This window comes from Lipotes vexillifer, unplaced genomic scaffold, assembly GCF_000442215.2.
Source record: "Lipotes vexillifer unplaced genomic scaffold, Lipotes_vexillifer_v1.1 scaffold921, whole genome shotgun sequence".
Classification (NCBI taxonomy): domain Eukaryota; kingdom Metazoa; phylum Chordata; class Mammalia; order Artiodactyla; family Lipotidae; genus Lipotes; species Lipotes vexillifer.
Genome location: NW_006787800.1, coordinates 2,463,578 through 2,483,667, shown reverse-complemented (window position 1 = coordinate 2,483,667; position 20,090 = coordinate 2,463,578). Strand labels below are relative to the sequence as shown.

Sequence of the window (20,090 nt, the reverse complement as noted above, 5' to 3'; positions counted from 1 at the left end):
GGGCAGGGAGTGGACCAGATAAACCCTCAGGCCCCTCTCACCACCCTCATCCCCACCCCATCCCCACTCCCACTCCATCCCTGGGCCAACCATCTGGGGATTCTCTCCAGCTGGGATGTTCTAACTCTTTATGTAAATTGAGGCACCCAGAGGATCCCGTGGGGTGTGTGTGTGTGTGTGTGTGTGTGTGTGTGTGTGTGTGTGTTAGCACGTGCGTGTATGTGTGTACAGGCATGTGCGTTATCTCCTAGGACTCGGGGGTGTGTACGTGTTTGTTATTGAGGGACCACCGGCCACAAGACCCAGGTGAGGTGGGCTGGGAGACTTTCTAGAGGAGGGCTTGATGCTGACATGCCTCTCACTTCTTACCCTGATGCCAGCCTCACTCCTGCTGGGAAAGGGGAGAGGCCTGGGGAGAGACGGGAGCAGGGGAGCTGAGTTGGGGTGGGAGGCATTGGGACCCTGGGTAGAGCCAGGGGTGGGGCTGACCAACCACTTGCCCACCCTCTCTGGGCCTCAGTTTCCTCCTCTGTCAAGTGGGGCTGGGACCTATTCAGCCCATGTCAAGGGGTCTCCCCCAGGACGAGAGGAGGCAGTGCCCGTGGGAAGGGCTGGGGGGGGCGGTCCCAAGGTCATGGGATGGGAGGCAGGTCGGGGTGTAGGGGCTGGTGCTGGCCGGGCAGGGTGAGGTGCCAGCCGCCCCCATCAGTGGCCCCTCTCGCCCCCAGATCCCCCAGATCAGCTACGCCTCCACAGCCCCCGACCTGAGTGACAACAGCCGCTACGACTTCTTTTCCCGTGTGGTGCCGTCGGACACGTACCAGGCCCAGGCCATGGTGGACATCGTCCGTGCCCTCAAGTGGAACTACGTGTCCACGCTAGCCTCGGAGGGCAGCTACGGTGAGAGTGGCGTGGAGGCCTTCATCCAGAAGTTCCGAGAGGACGGTGAGTCCGGCGCCCGCCGTCGCGGTCATGCTTGGGGACGGGGGCATGTCACAGCGTGGTGGCCGAGCGCTGCTCGGGAGCCGCTCCCTGGGTTCTGCCTTGGGCTCTGCTGCCCCGGACCACCCTCTCAGGGGCCTGAGTTTCTCCTCTGAGCCTGTGGCCTTGTGCGCGGGTGGCTGGGTGACTGCTGGGGGCTGGGGGCTGGATGTGAGTGACTTTTGCGGACATGGCTGGGCAGACGGAGGGACTGTCAGTATCCCCAGCATGGGAGCTGATGGGACAGCCCCTGTTCTCAGGCAGAGAGGTGGGGATGGAGGTGGGGATGGAGGTGGGGATGGAGGTGGGCTTGTTCAGTGGAGTCTCAGGGACCCAGGAGCCAGAGGCCAACCAGCAGCTTCTTGGAGCAAGGATTTGTTTGAGGGACTGGGAATTCAGAGTCCTTAAACCTGGGCCGTGCGGTGAGGGGCAGGGGCTGCGGTGGGGCTGTGCCGGCCTCAGGGAGGTAGGTGCCCTGTGGGTGGGATTCGGGGAAGGGTGGGAAAGTGACGTGCTCTCCTCGGATCCTCCCCACTTACCACAGGCCCCCTTGCCCCGCCGAGCTCACTGCGTTCCTGAATTGCCATCCCCAGAGTGATAGTTATCAGCAAGCAAGGAGAGGCTAAGCAAGCAAGGGTTACCTCCACGGCAGGCCCAGACCTGGGCCTCTGGCCGGTCCTTTCCGATGGTCACACTGAGGCAGGACAGCCTGCGTGGGACTGTGTGTGTGGGCGTCCAGGGCAGCAGACAGGCCCCTGGGTTAGGGGCTCCACCTGGGCTGGTAAGCGCTGCCAAGCTGATTCAGAGCTGTGGGGGCCAAGGGACGGCTCCCGTGCTGCGTGGGGCACGGAGGGAAGCAGGGAGGCCCTTCCGCTCCTGGCGGACCCTCCTCCCCGCAGACAGGGCCCCTCTGCCTCCTCTCCTGGCCTCTCCCAAGGCCCCGTCTCTAAATAGCTCACTGTGGCGCCCTCGACCTTGGGGGATGGCGTCTCTATATTTATACCCGGAGAGCCCCGGAACTCTAATTGCTTTTCCTAAGGACCACAGAGTGTCCAGAGGCTGGCGTTGGTAACACCCTGCGGGCATAATCCTGCTATAAATCTCAGACAAGCCCCTTTAATTGTACAGCCGAAGCAGCTCGGGTGCTTGTAACCTGGCAGCGAGGGCGGCCGGGTGGTGGAAGTGGGGCAGTGCTGACTGATGGCTGCGGCTCCAGCAGCTGGGCCCCCACGGAAGGAAGCAGGGGGTGGACAGACCCCATTCCCACCTGCAGGCAGGCTGGGCAGTGTCAGGCCCCAGCCCCCCGCCCTGCCCCTCCCTCTGACTGCCCACAAATCCTTTCTTTCTTTGCTCAGACTTGGGTACCTCTCTGCACTGGCTCCACCCATCCTGCTCTGCAGGGTCCTCTCTCCCCTGATGGCTTGAGTCCTTCCGCAAACAAGCCCACTGCCTTTCTGATTCAGGTGCAACCTCTGTTGGATTTGGGGACAAAAGTGCTGGATGGAGGCAAGGACAGAGGTCCAGAATCTTAGTGTTCAGTTGCGTTTGGTCCCTGCCATAGGGACCTGGAAGCCACTCCCTGTACTCAACATAGCCTTCCCTGTGCCGCTGGCACATGCCGAGCCCCTGTTTATACCGGGTGTTCGGGGTAACCTGCCCCACCAGATGAAGCAGGTACTCCCGTTTTCCAGGGAAGGAAGCTGAGGCTCAGAGACACCAAATAACTGGCACCACGTCACAGAGCAAGTTAGAGGTGGAGAAGGGATTTGAATCCAGGCGAGCTGGCTCCAAAACTAGAGGTCTTAACTGCTTTGTATTTTTGTCACTCTGTCTTCTGCCCATTTCCCACTGCAGTAACTGAGACCCATGTGAACCAGTCCTGTGCAAGGGATGGGGGTGTGACAGTCACGTGCGCGCACGCACACGCACGCACGCACACACACACACACTTGGCCTGGAGGGACACATGCTGATGTGTTAAGCGTGGGAGAGGCATGGGATTGGGGTGAGGTCAGGGCATTGCGTTTTGGCTGAAGCTAAGGCTACTGTTTGAATTTTCTGCAAACATCTAATCAGGCATTGAGTTAGTTAGAAAATAGAAAGTCTACTCAAGATTTTTAAAAGGACCCGTAGAAAAATAAGAGAACTAGCTGCTCTGCCCGGGCCCAGCACAGGGGCACAGCTGTGCCCCTGCCGCCTGCACTCCTTCCCATTGCTGAGGGTCTGGCCTCCCACCTGGCTGGACCTCCCTCGTCTGCAGACCCCCTGGCAGGGTGTGCAGCCCCGGGGCCCTGGCTGGGCAGCTAGGTCTTCCTGCCCCGGCTGCTAAACGAAATTTGATTTGGAGAACCATCTTTAGGCAAATGAAAAGAAAAGGAGAGAGAAAGCCACGCTCCAGCTGCCCAAATTGAAATCAGAATCGAGCGGCCGGTAGAAAGGGGCCGCTGTACCTTTTGCCTAATTCCTGTGAAAGATTAAAGATGTCTTTGGCTGTATATTGTATTGATTCATCCTCTGAAGTATAAATCATCTAAGCGTTGCTCAGAGGAGTGCCAGGGAGCGGGGAGGACGGGAGGGTGCGCTTGCCAGGCTGAGGGTGTACATCAGAGCCCTGGTGAGAACTCAGCCAGCAAATCCTGGGTGCCTCCTGTGTGCTGGGCTCTGGGTCCTTCAGGGAGCATAATTATGGCCTTTTTATAGATGAGGAAACTGAGGCCAGAGAGGGTAGGTCACTTTCCCAAGGCTACACAGCCAGAACGTGGAGGAGCTAGGATTGGAACCCAGCTCCATCCTCTGGGTGGGGAGTTCCTGGGTAGCACCCAGCACTATTGGGCCGTTGGCACAGGGCTTAGAGAAAGCTCTGGCACTGCACTTTCCAGTCCCCATCAGCAGTGCCCTCCCACCCCAATCACTTGGTCATGTGGATTATGCCCTGAGCCAGCCTGTGGCCCTTGACTGAACCCTGCACTGTGCCAGGCAGCCTCACTGCACTTTCATGAATCCTGATGACAATCTTGTGGGCCCAGTGTTTTGTCCCCCTTTTACAGATGAGGAAACTGAGGCTCAGAGGGGTGAAGTGGCTGGCCCAGGCTCACACACTGAGGTGTTGGAGCAGGACTTGGAGCCAGGCTGTCAGACCTAGGCCCTTTACCCCACGCTATCCGTCTCCCCCAGCTTATATCACAGAGATGGCAGTGCATGGTTAAGGAACAGGCCTCGGCAGACAGACCTGGGCTCCGACTCAGCCACTTGCTGGCCGCGTGATTCTGGGAAAGTCACTCAGCCTCTCTCGGTTTTGGTTTCCTCATCTGCGAAATGGGGATGAAACTGGTTGTTATCAGAATGAAACGTGCTCCCGGCCCATGGAGGTAGGTGCTCAGGAACGCACATTGGAGGGTTATTATTAGGGGTCTGGCTGCCTGGGTCCCAGCCCTCTCTGGTGCCAGCTGCTCTTGGGGAGGCCCGGGGAGTGATGGAAGGCCTGAGGGGGTGGTGCTGGGCCCTGCATGGGGCCACAGGCAGTGTCCAAGGACAGGATGAGGGACAAAATCACAGGAGCCCAGGCCAGCCTGCTTGCCCTGGTGTCTGCAGCAGGTCGTGGGCGTGTGTGTGCTTCTGTGGGGTGTCGGGCGCATCCCCCATCTGTGTGGTATGCGCTGCCTTCTGGCTGCAGGGCTCCCCCTCTCCCTGCCAGGCAGAGGCTGCCCAAGGGAAAGGCTAGGGACACAACCAGGCCTGGGATTAGGTACGTAGAGCAGGCCCTGCCTGGGCTCTGGAGATAATGTGAGTGAGTCACCCTTGGAGGGAGATGAAGGCTAGAGGGGGTGGCACAGATGGGGCCCCGCCCTTGGTGCCTCCCACCACTGTCCTGGGTGCTCTCGGGGGTTGGGGTCTGGAGTATGAACTTGTATACCCCCACAGCCTTGTGTGAGCCTCAGTTTACTTGCACTAGTGCTCCATTTTACAGATGAGGACAACCAAGGCTCAGGGAAGTCAAGGGGCCTAAGATCACAAGGAAGTGTTGAGTGTTAGAGCCCAGGGCTCCTGTGTGGGTGACAGGACAATGGATAATATTAGTAGGTAACATTTACGGAGCCCTCCTGTGGACCAGACCCCATTTTATGTGCTTCATACATGTTAACTCATTTGTCTTTCAAGACAACTCCATTATACAGATGGCAATACTGAGGCTCAGAGAGGTTAAGTAAATCCCCTGAGGCCACACAGCTGGCAAGTAGCAGGAGTGGGATTTGAATCCAGCATGGCCTCCTGATCTCTGGTGCACGTCATAGGAAGGACACACAGGTCAGCTCTGGGCAGGGGCATCTCCATGGGGCCACCTTGGGAGTTTGGTTCTCTAATGAGTGATTCCAGCACCCTGGGCACATCTAGGCCTGTACTCCTAGGGTGAGAATGGGAGGGCCTTTCTGGGTGTGGCGGGAAGGGACGTGGGAGCCTCAGGCCTGCTCCTTGAAGGATGTCCTGTCCCTCGCACGGTGGAAAATTTAAAGCCTCATCTCCCTGCTGTGTCCCCGCATCCCCCATTGGTATTCCAGAGATGTTGGTGAGTCAAGCTGTTGCTGGTCTGACCTCCAGCTCCAACTCCCAGGGCTGAGTGTCAGACTTGCATTTAGATGGGCGCATCCGTGCGGCGGAGTGGCAGGGCTGGCAGCTAGAGGCCCAAGGCTGGGGCACCTCATCCCTCTGGCTCTGTGACATCTCTAGACTCAACTTCTCCAGCTGTAAACGGAGGCTCCAAGGGGAGGGGGGAGGAGCTGGCCAGCTGGAAAGAGCCCTGCCACCCGGAGGGGATGGCGCTGTTCATCTTTCTGGGAGACTAGAGAGGAGAGAGGTTTGCACCAGGGCACTCCCAGGATCCAGAAGCTCCCCTTTCTGCTGCCTGCCCTCCCGGACCTTGTCTCCTTCCACTCCCCTCTCAGGCTTTTCTCCAGTCACACCAGCCTCCTCACAGCTCCTCTAACACTCCAGGCACAAGCCCACCTCAGGGCCTTTGCACTGGCTGCTCCCTCTGCCCAGGAAGCTCTGTCCCTGGCTGTCCATGTGGCTGCATTCTCAGTGCATTCAGCTGCCTTCCCAGGGGTCCCCTCTTCAGAGGGGCCTCTCTGACCACTGCGTCCCCAGTCCACTACTCTCCATTCCGTGCTCCCTGCTCTGTTTTTCTTTATAGCAATTGACAAGTACATTTTTATTTGTTTATGGTCCATGGCAGCAGAGATTTTTTGCCCGTTTTGTTCTCTGGTACCTCCCCAGCCTCTAGCACAGTCCCTGGCACACTGTAGTTGCTCAGTAAATGTTTGTGGGATGGGTGATCATGAAATCCAGCCGCCTACTCACTTCTTTAGCCCTTCTCCCCATCCTAGGCCTGAAAGGTTGCTCTCCCAGTCTATAGAAGGGCAGACTGAGGCTGACAGGGCACGGGCTTCTGGGGTCAGGCTGCCCTGGGACCCTGCCCTCCCCTCTGAGCTCCTGGCTGCCCCCAACCCTATCCTGACTCATCGAGGACAGATATCCTTTCCACTGCAGCGCCTGCCTCGGGATACTTTGTTCTGAGGTGCTGCCTGCCCCAGAGGGCAGGAACAGGAAGAGGCTCAGCCTTCCAGACCCCGCTGGAGTCTCCCACTGGCCTGGACTTCATGGATTTATTTCACATCCACTGGGTACCCAGCCCCTGCGCGAGGAGAGGAGAGAGGCAGTGGGCTCTGCCAGCTCTCAGCGGGCGTGGGAAGAACAGTGCCCACCCAGACCTGGCACCCTGCCCTCCTGCAGGAGGTGCCCAGGAGAATTTGCCTTAATAATTGAACGAAGGGATGTGATGACGCATGTGTTGAGGTGAAGAGATAAACTCCAGGGTTGCAAGGGGCCCAGCGCATCAAGATGGGCAGTCCAGCAGGGCTTGGAGGAGGGGTACTTGGACAGGTGGAGAGGAGGGAAGGGGTGTGCCAGGTGGGGGAACAGCGTGAGCACAGACTGGAGGAAGGAGTGAGCAGGCAGATGGGACCCCAGTGAGGGGCCTGGCCTGGTCCTAGTAGCCGTGCGATGGGGACCCATGTGAGATGGAGCCGAGCGGTTTCTTTCAGGTCAACCCTGCATTTAACAGTTTTTTGGCACTTGGGGTTGTTGTGTCCACCGGCCATGTCCAAGTTACTTAGGGCCCTGGGGAGTCTTCTCTGCCCATCACGGCTCAGTGCCAAGGCCCCTCCTCCTTGCAGACTTGCTTACCCAGGGAGCCATGTGATCTTCCCCTAGGCTGGCCTCCTGGGAACCCCAATCATACCTGCCCCGGTGCCTGTTGAATTTCCCCTCTTCCTCTTTCACTTGACTGGGCCCCTTGAGGCCGTGGAAGGCAGGACCCCCTTGGCTCTGTGTCCTTCGCCGTCCCTCGCCCACAGTGGGGCCTCAGTAGATGTCTGTAGGATGAACAGATGACCAGCCCTGTGCCCTTGGGCATGTCATTGCCCTTCTGCGGCCTCCGTCTCTCATCTGTGACAGGAGTGGGCATGTCAGCTCATCTGCAGGGTCCAGCTCTGACATCTGTCCTCCTAGCCCGAGGCCCCTGACTCCAGGCATCCTTCTCGTAAGCAAAGGCTCATCATGGGGGCACTTCAGGCTTGGTCTTTTGGTTCAGGGATGAGTGGGCCCAACTGTATGGGGACAGAACCTGGAGCATGCGACCTTCTCACCCTCAGTCAGGTGAAATGTGGTTGAGATTAGCCGATGGGGCAGGGCGCTGGAAACAGGGAGGCGTCCTGCCACTGGCTTTGGGTTGGTGTATAAGAAAGCAGGGTGGCTTGTAGCATCTTCTTGAGTGGAGACCTCTGGGCCTCACAGCCCTGCCCACTGACCAATGCATTTTCCAAGAATGTGGGAGGGGAGTGGACCCCACCCCGGAGCCAGTGCCCACCATTCTAGCTTATCACCCAGGCTACCCCCAACTTGAGACAAATTGCATCTTCCTCTCCCTTGCTCTGCTGCCCGTCACTGCTCTGTGGGTGGAAATTCAGTGGACTTGGTATGGGCATCCCCTGCCAAGCTGTGAGGCCTACCACGTGCCAGCTGGGTCTCCGGGATGCCCTGTGAGATTGGCAAGGTGCTGGCATCAGTGTGACTGCTCAGTGATTACCCAGTCAGTCTCTGTCCCGCTTTGAAGGTGAACCCTGCGCTGTCCGGCCTGCCGTGGGGACTTCGCCTGTCCGCTCTAATTGCTCTGCCCCACTGGCCTTCAGTGCGGTGCTGGCACCTCTTGATTTTGTGAGTCTCGTGGGTTGGGTGTCATCAGGCCACTTTTCCTCTCTCTCTGACTCATCTCTGATGTGTTCGCCCTGGCCTCTCACAATGGGGACATGCTCCCATCCGAGTTCGCCTCTAAGCTTGACGGGATTGACAGGAGGAAGGAGACAGAATGGACACTGAGCCCTTTTTGCTCTGAGTTTGCATCCCTTCCCTCTTGGACAGGAAGCAACATTCTCTTTCACCAGGCTTCTTTGTGGAACATGTTTGAAGATTACTTCCAGGTCTAAAAAGGTTTTCCTTTGCTGGTTGCAGCCCCTTTGTGAATCCTGTCCTCCCTGGATGATGCAGTAGAGTGGAGGGCCTAAGAGCCCAGATGCTGGCTTGGCCACCATGAATCTTGAGCAGTCACTTGGGGGCGCTGGGCCTCAGTTTCCACCTCATGAAATGGGAATATTTATAGCACTTCCCTGGACTTCCCTGGCAGTCCAGGGGTTAGGACTCCGTGCTTCCGTTGCAGGCGGCCTGGGTTCGATCCCTGGTCAGGGAACTAAGATCCCGCAAGCTGTGCAGTGCTGCAGAAAAAAAAAAAAAAAAAAAAAAAAAGCACTTCTCACAATTTAGTTATAGAAATATGGCTGAAATATAAGTTTCTAGCAGATGTAGAATTTCCTGTTTTGGTTACTTAATACTATGACCATATATTAATAGCCATTGAAGAAACAAAAATGGCTATGATGTGATTCTTGTCCCCAAAGAATGCAGTCTCATGTAAAATGAAATATTATATTAAGACTGTCCCCTTCTCTGAGTCATGCTCTCACAAACTCCTCAGAAGTCCTCAATTTTGACATTTTAATTAATACTACCTGTAAAACAGCACTAATTTTCCTTTTGTAACGAAGCCCTCACTTAGGGACTTCCCTGGTGGTCCAGCAGGTAAGATTCCGCGTTCCCAGTGCAGGAGGCCCAGGTTCGATCCCTGGTCAGGGAACTAGATCCCGCACGCATGCTGCAACTAAAAGATCCCACATGTCGCAAGTGAGACCCGGCGCAGCCAAATAAATAAATCAATAAAAAAAAAAAAAAAAAAAAAAAGAAGCACTTCCCTTCCAGGTTGCCATGAGCATTAAATGAGTTAATACATGTAAAGCACTAACTAGCACAGTCTGGGCCCTGCACTAAGCACTAAGCTTTTGGAGGTGTAACTTTCATCATTATTCATCAGAGTGGGAAGTGGGGATCGGGACCCAGTTCTAGTCCTGGCTCTGTCTCTGGGTGGCTGTGTAACACTGGGCTGGTCACTTTCCCTCTCTGAGCCTCAGCTTCATCACCAATGTGCAGGCGATGGGTCAGGGGACCTCTGAGGTCCCCCGTGATGTGGGTCTTTGCATCTCTCACCCATCTCTCTTGGCTTTTCTGTCCTCACCACATGAAGGTCCGGGTACCATGGGGTGGGCCTCTGGCTTCTGCTGTGTCTATGTTCTTGAGCCCAGACCTGAGCCCACAGAGTAGCCACATCTGCAGCTCCTTTGGCCCCTTTGGTTTATTTATGTTTTTTACCTCTGAGCCTTTTGACAAACACACATCTCTAAACCTGGTCTGAACCCCATGGTCTTCAAGTTCATTTTACTGCCCTTGTTTCTTTTTCCTCCCCTTCCTCGAGCCTCTGCACTGGAGCATGTTGGGATCTATCCTCCGAGGCTCCCACATTTAGGGATCCCTTCCGATTTCTTCCCCTTTGTTAAAGAGCGGGTGGCAAAGGCCATTGACCTTTCCCTGCCCCCCACCACCCCCAGCTCTGGTCTGGGCCTTGACCTCCAGGAAGGAGGTCTCTTCACCTGTTTGCTGACTACTGGGTTTGAGCCTGTTTTCCTATCTGAGGCAGGGTTCCAGCCCCCGCCAGCCCCTGACTCTGAGCCTCTTGGAGGTGTCACCAAAGCAAGCCCCATCTCCCCTTTCCCCCCGCCCCGCACTGTGACTTCCTTCCCGCCCTACCCTGAGGCTCCTACTTCAGACCAGTATGGGGCTGCTGAGTGTCCTGGGTGGGTTCTGGTTTCAGCCTCATCCCCTACTCCTCTGTGACCTTAGGCAAGTCACTGCCCCTCCCCGAGCCTCCAGTTCTTCATCGTAAGACCAGGAAGGGGCTGTGCGCCTTCTTCAATGGGCTCATACATGTCGAGGACACACGGAGGGACACCCGCAGTCATTTTTGCCTTATTATCCTGTGTCACCCACCCAGCCCTCTTTCCAGAGCCTTTGAGCCCCAGGCTCTGCCTCCTGCGCCAGCCCCTCCGGCAGCCCGGCCTGGTCTGTGTGAAGACCCCTGGACCTCCTTTTGTTTTAATATACAATTATCTAGGGAACATTTCATTACCCCTCCTCATCGAAGCTACCAGACCCTGGCCCCGGCTTCTACACAGCCGCCCTGAGAATTGTCCCTGTTTTACGGAGGAGGTGACCGTGGCTCAGGCTGCCCAAGGGCTGGTGCAGTCCCTCACAGCTTGTCGGATGCAGAGCTGGGATTTGCATTCTGGTCTGTGTGACTCCCAGAGCTCAGCCGGAGGGAAGGAAGGTGGGTGGAGCCCTCCTTTCAATGAGGTGTCTGATGCCTTTCACCTGGCTTCTCCAGGGAAACGTTGGCTTGTCAGTCAGACGGCTGGACCTCGGAGGACTCCCCCTTCCCCCTCCCCCCCCACACCACCTCACACAGAGGCCAGAGGTTCTCTCAGGGCCAGGGAAGGAGGAAGGGGAGTGGCTCCTGTGACGGACAATGTGTGTGTGACAGGAGTCACCAAGTCACGTGTGGCCTTGGATGAGCCTGTGAGGGGCTTTGTCTAAAAGTGGGTGTAACGGGGCCTGGAGATCAGGAGGAATGCATCCCCTGATGGTCACCTATTCAGTGATGGCTTCCCTCGTGCTCCTGGGGTTTTTAGGGACTCAGAAGGAGAGAGTCCAGGCCTCCAGATCACAGAGCCTGCTCTGGGGGGATGTGGCTGGTAAGGAGGGCAGTGGGGGCATTTCTTCAGCCCTTTCACCCCTCACTTCTATACAGTAATTAATTCATGTGCTCTATAGATATTTACTGAGCACCTATTATGTGCCAGGCATTGAACCAGGACATGGGGGATACAGCAGTGAACTAAACAGATGAAGATCCCTGACCTTGTGAGCTCATGTTTGGGGAGAGAGATAGAGGCAGCTTATAGTAAACAAGTAAATACATCACCGTATAATAGAATTTCAGATAGGAACTGATGGGAATTTCTATGAAGTAGAACAAAGCAGCATAAGTAGACAGAAAGCGCAGGTAGGGGAGACTATAACACAGGTGGTCAAGGAAGGCTTTTCTGCAGATGTGACTTTCGGGCAGAGCCCTAAATACAGTGAGGGAGTGAGCCACACAGAGATCTGTGGGAAGAGTGCCCCAGGCAGGAGAATCAGCAAGTGCAAAGGCCCTGAGGTAGCAGCCTGCCTGGCATTTGGGGACTATAGCCAAGAAGAAGGAACAGAGTGAATGAGGGGGAGGGAAGTAGAAGGGGGGGAGCATATCACAGGGGACCTTCTGGGCCACGGTGAGGACTCTGCCTTTTGTTTTGAGTGAGATGGGAACCATGGGAGCGTTGGGAGCAGAAGAGGGACATGAATGGACTTGGGTTTACTAGGATCCCTCTGGCCACTGTGTGGGGCAGAGACTGTGGGCCTGAGGCAGGAAGGCCAGTGAGGAGGCTACTGCTGTCCTCCAGGGTAGAAGGGATGATGACTTGGACCAAGGAGCTGGGAGTGGTGAGAAGAGACAGATCTGGGGTATGTTTTGAAGCTCGAGCCCACAGGACTTGCTCCCGGGTTGCGTGTGGGCAGAGGGCAGGGGCGTCGCCCAGGCGTTCCTGGCTTCAGCACCACGGACAGTGCCAGCACCAGACCCGGGGGAAGCCCTGGTTGGCTCAGGTCCCCAACAAACAAATGGCCAGTCCCTGGATGCTGACCGGAGCCTCATCTGTAAAGTGCTGGTCCCTTCCCCTCGATTTTGTTATCCATTTCTCTTTTAGCCAAATATGTTTATTTCTGGGCACTGCTGTGAATCCATTTTGGGATGAGGCAGGTTTGAATGCAATTATATAGCTGGGATGAGAGGTTTGGAAGCAGTTGTCTCCAAAAATCTCTGCATCTGGCTAAATTGTTGTTGTATGGAGGGGGGTGCTAGGATGGGAACTGGGGGAAGGGGAGCTTCCTTGAGGAGGGGGTGATGGGAAGAGAGCCTTGAAGAACGGTGGGCCTGTCTCAGAGGAGCAGCAGGGTGCTCTGGGTAGGGGAGCTGAGTGACTGAGTGTGGTTATTCATGATGCCCTCCTTCTGAGAGTGAGGAGGGGGCAGCATTCCTGACACTGAGCCGGGTAGGTGGGCCCATGGCAGACAGTGCTGATCCTCAGGGCTTCCACGGACTTGCTGTGTGTCTGTTCTTTGGCTCTCAGTTTCTCCAACTGTAAAATGGGGTAATTGTAGTCCTTACTGTGCTGGTTATTGTAAAGAATGACAAAGATGGGTGAATTAACCACCAGAAAGGCCAAGAAAGGGCTGGAGGGGTGAGGGGCTGCCTCTGAGGCCTCAGACCCCAAGGGTAAGCACTTGGCCTCTTCCTGGTTGGGTGCTCCCGGTCCCTTTGTGACCGTCCTTCTTGTTCTCCCTGACTCATGTGGCGGGTTATATCTGTGCCCCATTTTGCTGTAGACAGAATGATCATATGGATAGTCTATGCAAATTCTCATTTTTAACGAGCCAGAAGGAAAGCTAACGACCATCTTGCAGATGTATTGGGGCCCGAGGGAGGCCTTGGGATGGGGGAGGAAGCAGGGGACAAAGTGACAAGCAAGAGGAGAGAGGAGGGAGGAAGGGGAAAGGAAATGGAGCGGGGTTGGCGTGGACACAGTAGGGGCTGCAGAGTGGTGGAGGGGAAGCACGGGCTCTGTTTACCATCTCTCAGAACCTCTCTGCCTGCCCCATTTTAAGATGGGGAAACAGCCTCGGAGAGAGGTGGAAACGTGCCAGATACCCCAGAAGCTGGGAGAGAGAGAGAGAGAGAAAGGCAGAGGAGAGGGAGCAGATGGGCTGGAGAAAGGGAAGGTGGAGGCAGCTGGGACTAGGCTCTGGGACTCGGTTTCCTTATCTGTATGATGGTCGTAGCACCTAAGACGTGGGCTGATTGGGAGGAACTAATGAGAGAACATGTGCAAACATTATTCGACTGAAGAGTGCTGCCTGAGTATGAGGGGCCGTGGAGTGATGTGTGTGTGGGAGAGGGAGAGGATGGGGCAGGGGACCGAGTGGGGCAGATAGGAAGACGAGGGTGGAGGGACGGGAGCTGGAGACGGGGGTAAGAGGCCTTCTGGACAATAGGCCAGCTCTTAATTAATTAGTCCATTCATTCACTTGTTCATTCATTCATTCATTCCTCAGCATCTATAGTCTACTTCATAGAGGGAAGTCGGCTCCCAGAGGCCAGGATTCTTGTCTGTCCTCTCCGTGGCTGTCCCCGTAGTGTTGAGGGCAGCATCTGGCACCAGGAAGAGCTTAAATTGTTGCTGAATCAATGGATGTTCTGTGCCCGGCAGTGGGCCCAGCAGTGGCCATCTCCCTGGAGCTCAGCGGCATCTAGTCCAGTAATTTCCCTTCCCTGTGCTAAGTGCAGTGCTTGAGACATTGCGATTGTTACCGGCACCCAGGCGAGAGGGAGCCTGGGGACAGCTACGAAGGCTTCCTGGAGGAGGGGGCCTGAGGTGAATCTTCGAGAACCGACAGAAGCTGACTTGAAGGAATCTGGGAAGGGGAACTGGTCATAAAGGCGGAGGGAACAGTCTAGTGTTTGGAACTGCAGGTGCTCTCGGAGGTGGGGAGTGATGGGAGCTGAGGCCGCAGGGCCTCAGGACTGGGCTGAGGGGTTTGGATTTTGCCCTGAGCCCTGAGGGAGGTGAGAGCCAGCAAAGGTGGGAGGGAGGGGTGTGCTGGGGTGGGATCAGTTTTGGTGGAGAGGTGGGGTGGCCAGGCTGGGCAGGCTGAGGTTTGCATGCGGGTGTGGGGCTCTGGTCTGGTCAGGCAGTGTCGAAAGGAGTCGGGGGGCACAGGGGATCCGGGCCTGAGGGGTCAGCTGGCTACTGCCAGGTGAGGCTGGACCCGCCCCCAGGGCATGGAGCCAGCCTGGAGAGGGGCCAGGGCTCTGGTTTAGATTAATTAAAAGACCTCTTAACTCTGGGCAGTCCCACTGGGGCCGGAGTGCCTGGAGAGCATTTAAATGTCAACATAAATATCACAATGACCCGAGTCCCTCCTGGTACTTAGTGTCTAGATTCCCAAGATGTCCCTTGTATTACAACATGGGACAGTCTCTCACTATGAAAAATGTCCGACCCCAAATGCCTATTGAGAAAAGCTAGCAGATGGTAGCATCCCCTGCCCCAGCTCTGGCAGGCCAGCTGAGCACCCTTCTCCCACCTCCCCTCCCCGGATGCCCTCCTGAGGCCCACTCAGGGTTGCTCTCAGGATCCAGGCCTGGAGTCCCCTTTCCAGCCGTCCCTGTCTCTCCACTCCCAGATCTGGCCAAGCAGGCCCCCAGGCTGTGGGGCCCCAAGCTTTTCCCCAACAGTGTCGGGAAAGCCTGGGGCAGGTTTTGAGGGGTGGGGTGAGTGCTTCTCCAGCTCAGGGCCACATCTGGGCCTCTGTCCCTGACCTTTGTCTACCAACTCTTAACTAACCCGAGTCCCAGGCAGCCCAGCACCTCGAGAAAGCCTCCGACGGTCCACAGAGTCGGGCTGGTGTCTGCGCTGTCCTCACTGCCCTCCTCCACCACAGCCAGTTTATGGAGCACACTCATGCCCATCGTCTCATCCTCCTTCCCAGCCGGGGGCATCAGCAGCCCTATTTTCTGGCTGAGGAAGCTGAGGCCTCACCCCAGGTACATCCAGAGCCAAGGCTGGGCCCAGACCCCCCATTCCTTGCATTTCCTGCTGTTCTGCCATCAAAAGGGTCGGCCTGGAGGAGCCAGAGCCGGGCTGCTCACCGTTCCTCCCCCTGCCCTGGCCTGAAGAGGACGGCCGGTGTGGGAGAGGGTCCAGGAGGACTTCATTACCCAGTGCCTGCTTGTGGCACGTTGGGGGGCCTGAGCCAGCCGCCGGTGGGGAGACATGCTTGGCCTGCCTGGGTAATTACCTCTCAACATTTCATTTTGCTTGTCAGCTTCCACTTCCTGGGGATGTGGGCTCCTAAATATTTCATCCCAGCCTCCAGCTGCCTGTTCCTTTCTGGCCAAACCGCAGGCTGCCGACCCTGAACCCTGGCCCCTCCCTGCCCAACTGAGCCTCGCTTCCTGTTCTGGGCTGGAGCTGGCCAGAGGATATCTTCTCCATGCCCCTACCCCACACGGAGGTCTCTACCAGCAGCCCAGCGCTGTCTTCTCTTCCCAAGGGATCTGGGGTGAAGAGGCCAGACAGACAACATTGCCAGAAATTAGGCTCAGTTCAACCAACATTGATTGAGCACCTCCTGTATGCCTGACACTCTGCTGGAAACCAGGGAGTTAGGAAAGAGAAAGATACAGTCAAGAAAGAAAGCCCCTTGAAGGGGCTTATGGGCTAATGGAGGAAACGGACAACAGTGTTATAACAGCAAATGCTTATTGAGTACTTATGTGCCAGGCACTGTTACATGTATTAACTCACTTATTCTTCATGCTTTGTTATGAGGAGACAAGGCCCAGAGAGGTGAGTAACTTGCCCAGAGTCACACAGCTAAGAAGTGGCAGAGCCAGGATCTGAACTCAGGCAACCTGGCTCCAGCCTTCATGCCCTGAAGCATGAAAGTCACAAACCGACAGCCTAGGCAGAGGATGGCGGGTGCCAGCGGAGAGGGGTGAGGTGAGAGCTGGGGTGGGCAGTGATGAGTCCCCACTCTGGGATGTTTTGTGGGGGAGGAGGTGGAGAAACTGAGCCCCAAGGTGGGGTTGGGCAGGTGGGGAAGCAGGAGGGGTATTTCTGGCAGAGGGACCAGCAAAAGCTCCAGGGTGGGAAGATTTGAGTTGCGTTGGAGAAAGTGGTCTTGCTGTGGAGTGTGGAGTGAGGCCGAGGAAGGGGCTGAAAAGCCGCTATATGATCTCAGCCCCTAGGTGTGTCACTGGAGCTGGGCTGGCTTGTTCGGAAAGGGGTTTTTCAGCAGAGGACTCTGAGCTAACACTCAGCAGTCCTGTTTCTGGCTGCTGGCTGGCCTGACTTGCTGTGTGAGCCTTGGACAGACTCCTTTCCCTCTCTGAACAAAATCTGGGGAATGGGCGGGATTTCCTCACCTCAGTTGAAGAATGCCCGGTATGGCCACTGAGAGTGGGGGGAGGTGGGCCTGGGGGGAAGGGGTCTCCTGGGGGCCCTTGGGATGGAGGCGGGCCGGAAATCAGTCTCAGGGCCCCTCCCCCCTCAGTCCCCTCCTACCACCTGCCTCCAAACACCTTTGCTTCCTTCTCTCTCTCTCTCTCTCTCTCTCTCTCCATTTTTCTGCTTTTCTCGCTTCAAAGGTGTTTTACCTAAATGGGTTTGTGTTAAGATATTAGGTCGATCACTCAGCAAATTTCCCTCTGCTCAGAGCTGAGCACCATGAATAATGCAGCTCTGAACAGCTTGCATTGCGTAGCGGCCTCCCAGCGAGGGGACAGCAGCACTCACCTCAGGGGCTCTGAGCCCCACAGCTGCCCTGGCTGGTCCCCCACAGCCTGCCTCCTCTCCCTCCCCAAAATATCCCCCCAGGGGCCAGGCCTGTCCACAGGTGATCCCTTTAATCCTCACAACACCCCTGCCACGTCTGGGGAGTGGCGAGAATGCCCTCCCATTTTACAGATGCAGACGTGGAGGTTCAGAGAGGTTGGGTGACTTGGCTCTTATCACGTAAGGGATCGAGGTGGGATGAGAGCCCCATCTGTGCCCAGCCTCGGCCTCCTGTGTCACAGCAGGCCAGCTCTCTGATGCCTGTGCCCCCCGTATCTGCAGGTCCAGCCCGATTCTCTATGGGGGCAGGAGGGTGTGAGTGGATGGCCTGGTTTCAGAAGAAAGTTGAGGACTTTGCCCTGATGGGGGCACTGAGGCTCCTCGGTAAATAGTTGTACCCCTACACCCAGTCACCACCCCATCCCCGTTAGCACCCCCCAGCCAGGCTCCCCTGCACCAGTAGCAAAGGAGAGGTGTTGATGGTACTAAGGTGTGGCCGGGCTGGCTGGTGGAGATGTGGGCAGCTGACTTGTGTGCCTGGGTCTGCGGCTGTGTGGGTTGTGTGGAGGGTGTGACTTTGGGAGGTTGGGCGTGGTGAGTGTGGCTGTGTGGGGCGGTGTGGTTAGTGTGTGAGCCTGTGTGGCTGTGAGATTGTGTGAGGTTGTAGTGATGTGTGGTATGTGATTGTGTGAGGGTGTGTGTCACCACATGTGTGTGGTGGGGCGGGGCTGGGAGTGATGCAGGGGTGGGGAGATGAGCTGAGTGTGTTCAGGAAAGAAAGGATGTGTGTCCTGCCTTGGATAGACCCTGGGCCTCTAGGCTAAGGCCCCAGGTTCTGCCCAGCACTCTGTCCCTGGGGACATCTCTCAGTTTCAGCTAGTGTCTCTGGTCCTCAGAGCATCTCTCACCAGCCCTGGGTCCTGACCCAAGCTGGGTGATGAGGTCCCTGCCCCCCTGCCTCAGCAGCCCTCACCCCCACTAGGACTTGCTCCCCAGCGGCTTTGGCTCCAGGAGGCCAACCCAGGCCTTCACAAACACCATCGCATTTGACCCTCACTCCAGCCCCACCAGGCTTTTTTCCCATTTTACTGATGGGAAGCCTGATGCTCAGAGAGGCTAAGTAACTTGTCCAAAGTCACACAGCCAGGAAGCAGTGGAGCAGGCATCTTCCCCTCTGTCTCAGACTGGAGGGGAGGGGAAAGCTGAGAGCAGGTGCAGTATCCACGCTTTGCACAAACCTTAGATGGGGTATATCAGGGAGACACCTGCAGGTGGGAAACCGGAGTGACTGTTTCCCCCTCATTGTCCCTTGGTACCTGGATCTTCCTGGCTCCAGCCAAATCTCTCACAGTGGGTCCACCGTGTCCACGGGGCTGGAGTCGCCCTGCGCTCACGCCCTTCTCTACTGGCCCAGCTATCTCCGGCTCTGGGCCCTTGGAGCCCGGCCAGTTTGCATGGCTATCTTATACTTTTCCACTTGTTTTGCATGTGCATTTCTTGAGCGCTTATAGCAAGGAATTTGCATCTAGGTGGAGAAGTAAATTCCCAACAGAAGGCAGGACTGAGAGGGAGGTCCTGGTGTGCATGACGCCCAGCACCATGTGTACTTGGAGCTCACCAGTGTGTCCTGCAGGCGCTGTGCATGGATAAGCTTTGCAGCCCAGAGCCCGGCACAAAGTGGGTGCCCAGAGCCTGTGCATGCAGACATTCGGGCACTCTGTGTGACCAGGTGGTGGCTCAGAGGGGAGGTCATAGTGGACTTTGGGGGTCAGGGAGGTTCCCAAAGGAAGTGGGAAGGTTTAAGCAGGTGGCTACCTCAGATTCCTACAGAGCCTCTGCCCTCTGCCCGTGCCAGCGGCTCCTGCCCCGCCAGCCCTCCCATCCCTGTCAGTCGGGCACTCAGTGACTCATTCAACCGGCAAGCGTGGGTCACTGCCTGACCCGAGCAGGCACAGCATGTGTGCTGGGCCCCATGAGGGATGGGGTGGAGAGACAGACACAGAGGAGAAACTGGGGCCCAGCAAGGGAAGGGCTGGCCGAGGGAACAGCCTCTGCTAAGGCCTGTTGGGGCGGCAGATGTGGTCGGATGGTGGATTTTTGTAGGGACCAGACCTGAGGAGGAGATGTGGCCTTGAATGTCACACGCACACACACACGCACACGCACACGCACGCACGCGCACGCGCACGCACACGCACGCACGCGCACACACACGCACGCGCACATACACGCACACGCACGCACGGGTGGGGACCCACCAAGGGTTGCAGGCAGGGAGCCATGTGTCAGAGGGATTTGTGCTTTAGAAAGAGGATGGAGTGGATACCGGAGGGTGGAGAGTCGGGCCAGGGAGCCATGTGTCAGAGGTATTTGTTCTTTAGAAAGAGGATGGAGTGGATACCGGAGGGTGGAGAGTCGGGCCGGGAGTGGAGCAGACAGCGGGATGGTGGCCGTGAACCAGGCTTGAGCTGCCTCCCGGAGAGCCCTCAAGCCCTCTGTGGAGCCAGAGCCAGCCAGAGTGTGGGTCCACCCCTCGCTGTGCCCCCCAGCCCCGCTCACCCCGGACAGCCACAGGTTAGGGGGCATTCGCTCAGGGCCTGGGTGCCTTCCTGACCTCAGATGCCCTTTTAGCCACAGCTCTACTGCCTGGAATCTGCCACATGGCTCCATTTACTTAGAAAAGGACTTCCTTCCTGGTTGAAAACAAAAGTAACACCATGTTAGTCACTGAGCCCTCTAAGTAACTCCCTTTCCTGAGTGAAGGTTTGGAGTGGGAGGGAAAGAAGGGAGGACCAGGGAGAAAGACCTCTGTGTGTGAGTGTGTGTGTGTATGTGTGTGTGTGTGTGTGTGTGTGTGTGTGTGAGGCCATACAGTCCAGGGTAACTCGCAGCCTCCTTCATGCCTTCCCCCCAACTCCCTCTCTGGCAGGAATGTAGCGGAGCCTGGGGGACCCCTTTGGGTTGTTAACAATCCCCACCTTTCTCTCCATGTTGCAGTTGCTGCCTTCACATTTTGCCATAATGTAGATTTTTCCACTTGATTTCCTAGGATTTGTCTTTCATTGTTTTTCTCCCATTTAATTTAAAAAGAAAGAAAGAAAGAAAGAAAGAAAAAGAAAAGGG

At 56.6% G+C, this 20,090-nt stretch overlaps 1 protein-coding gene across 4 annotated transcripts in view; it reads left to right on the top strand.

Moving 5' to 3' along the window:
* Window positions 1-20,090, top strand: part of GRM4 (glutamate metabotropic receptor 4) — a 117,568-nt gene that overhangs the window by 51,525 nt on the left and 45,953 nt on the right. For 3 of the 4 annotated variants that reach the window (XM_007460848.1, XM_007460847.1, XM_007460849.1), the window contains one exon: window positions 729-945. In XM_007460848.1, coding sequence (XP_007460910.1) covers window positions 729-945 — 217 coding nt within the window. Of the gene's footprint in view, window positions 1-709; window positions 946-20,090 lie in introns of all 4 variants that reach the window. The other variant, XM_007460850.1, reaches the window with a different exon arrangement.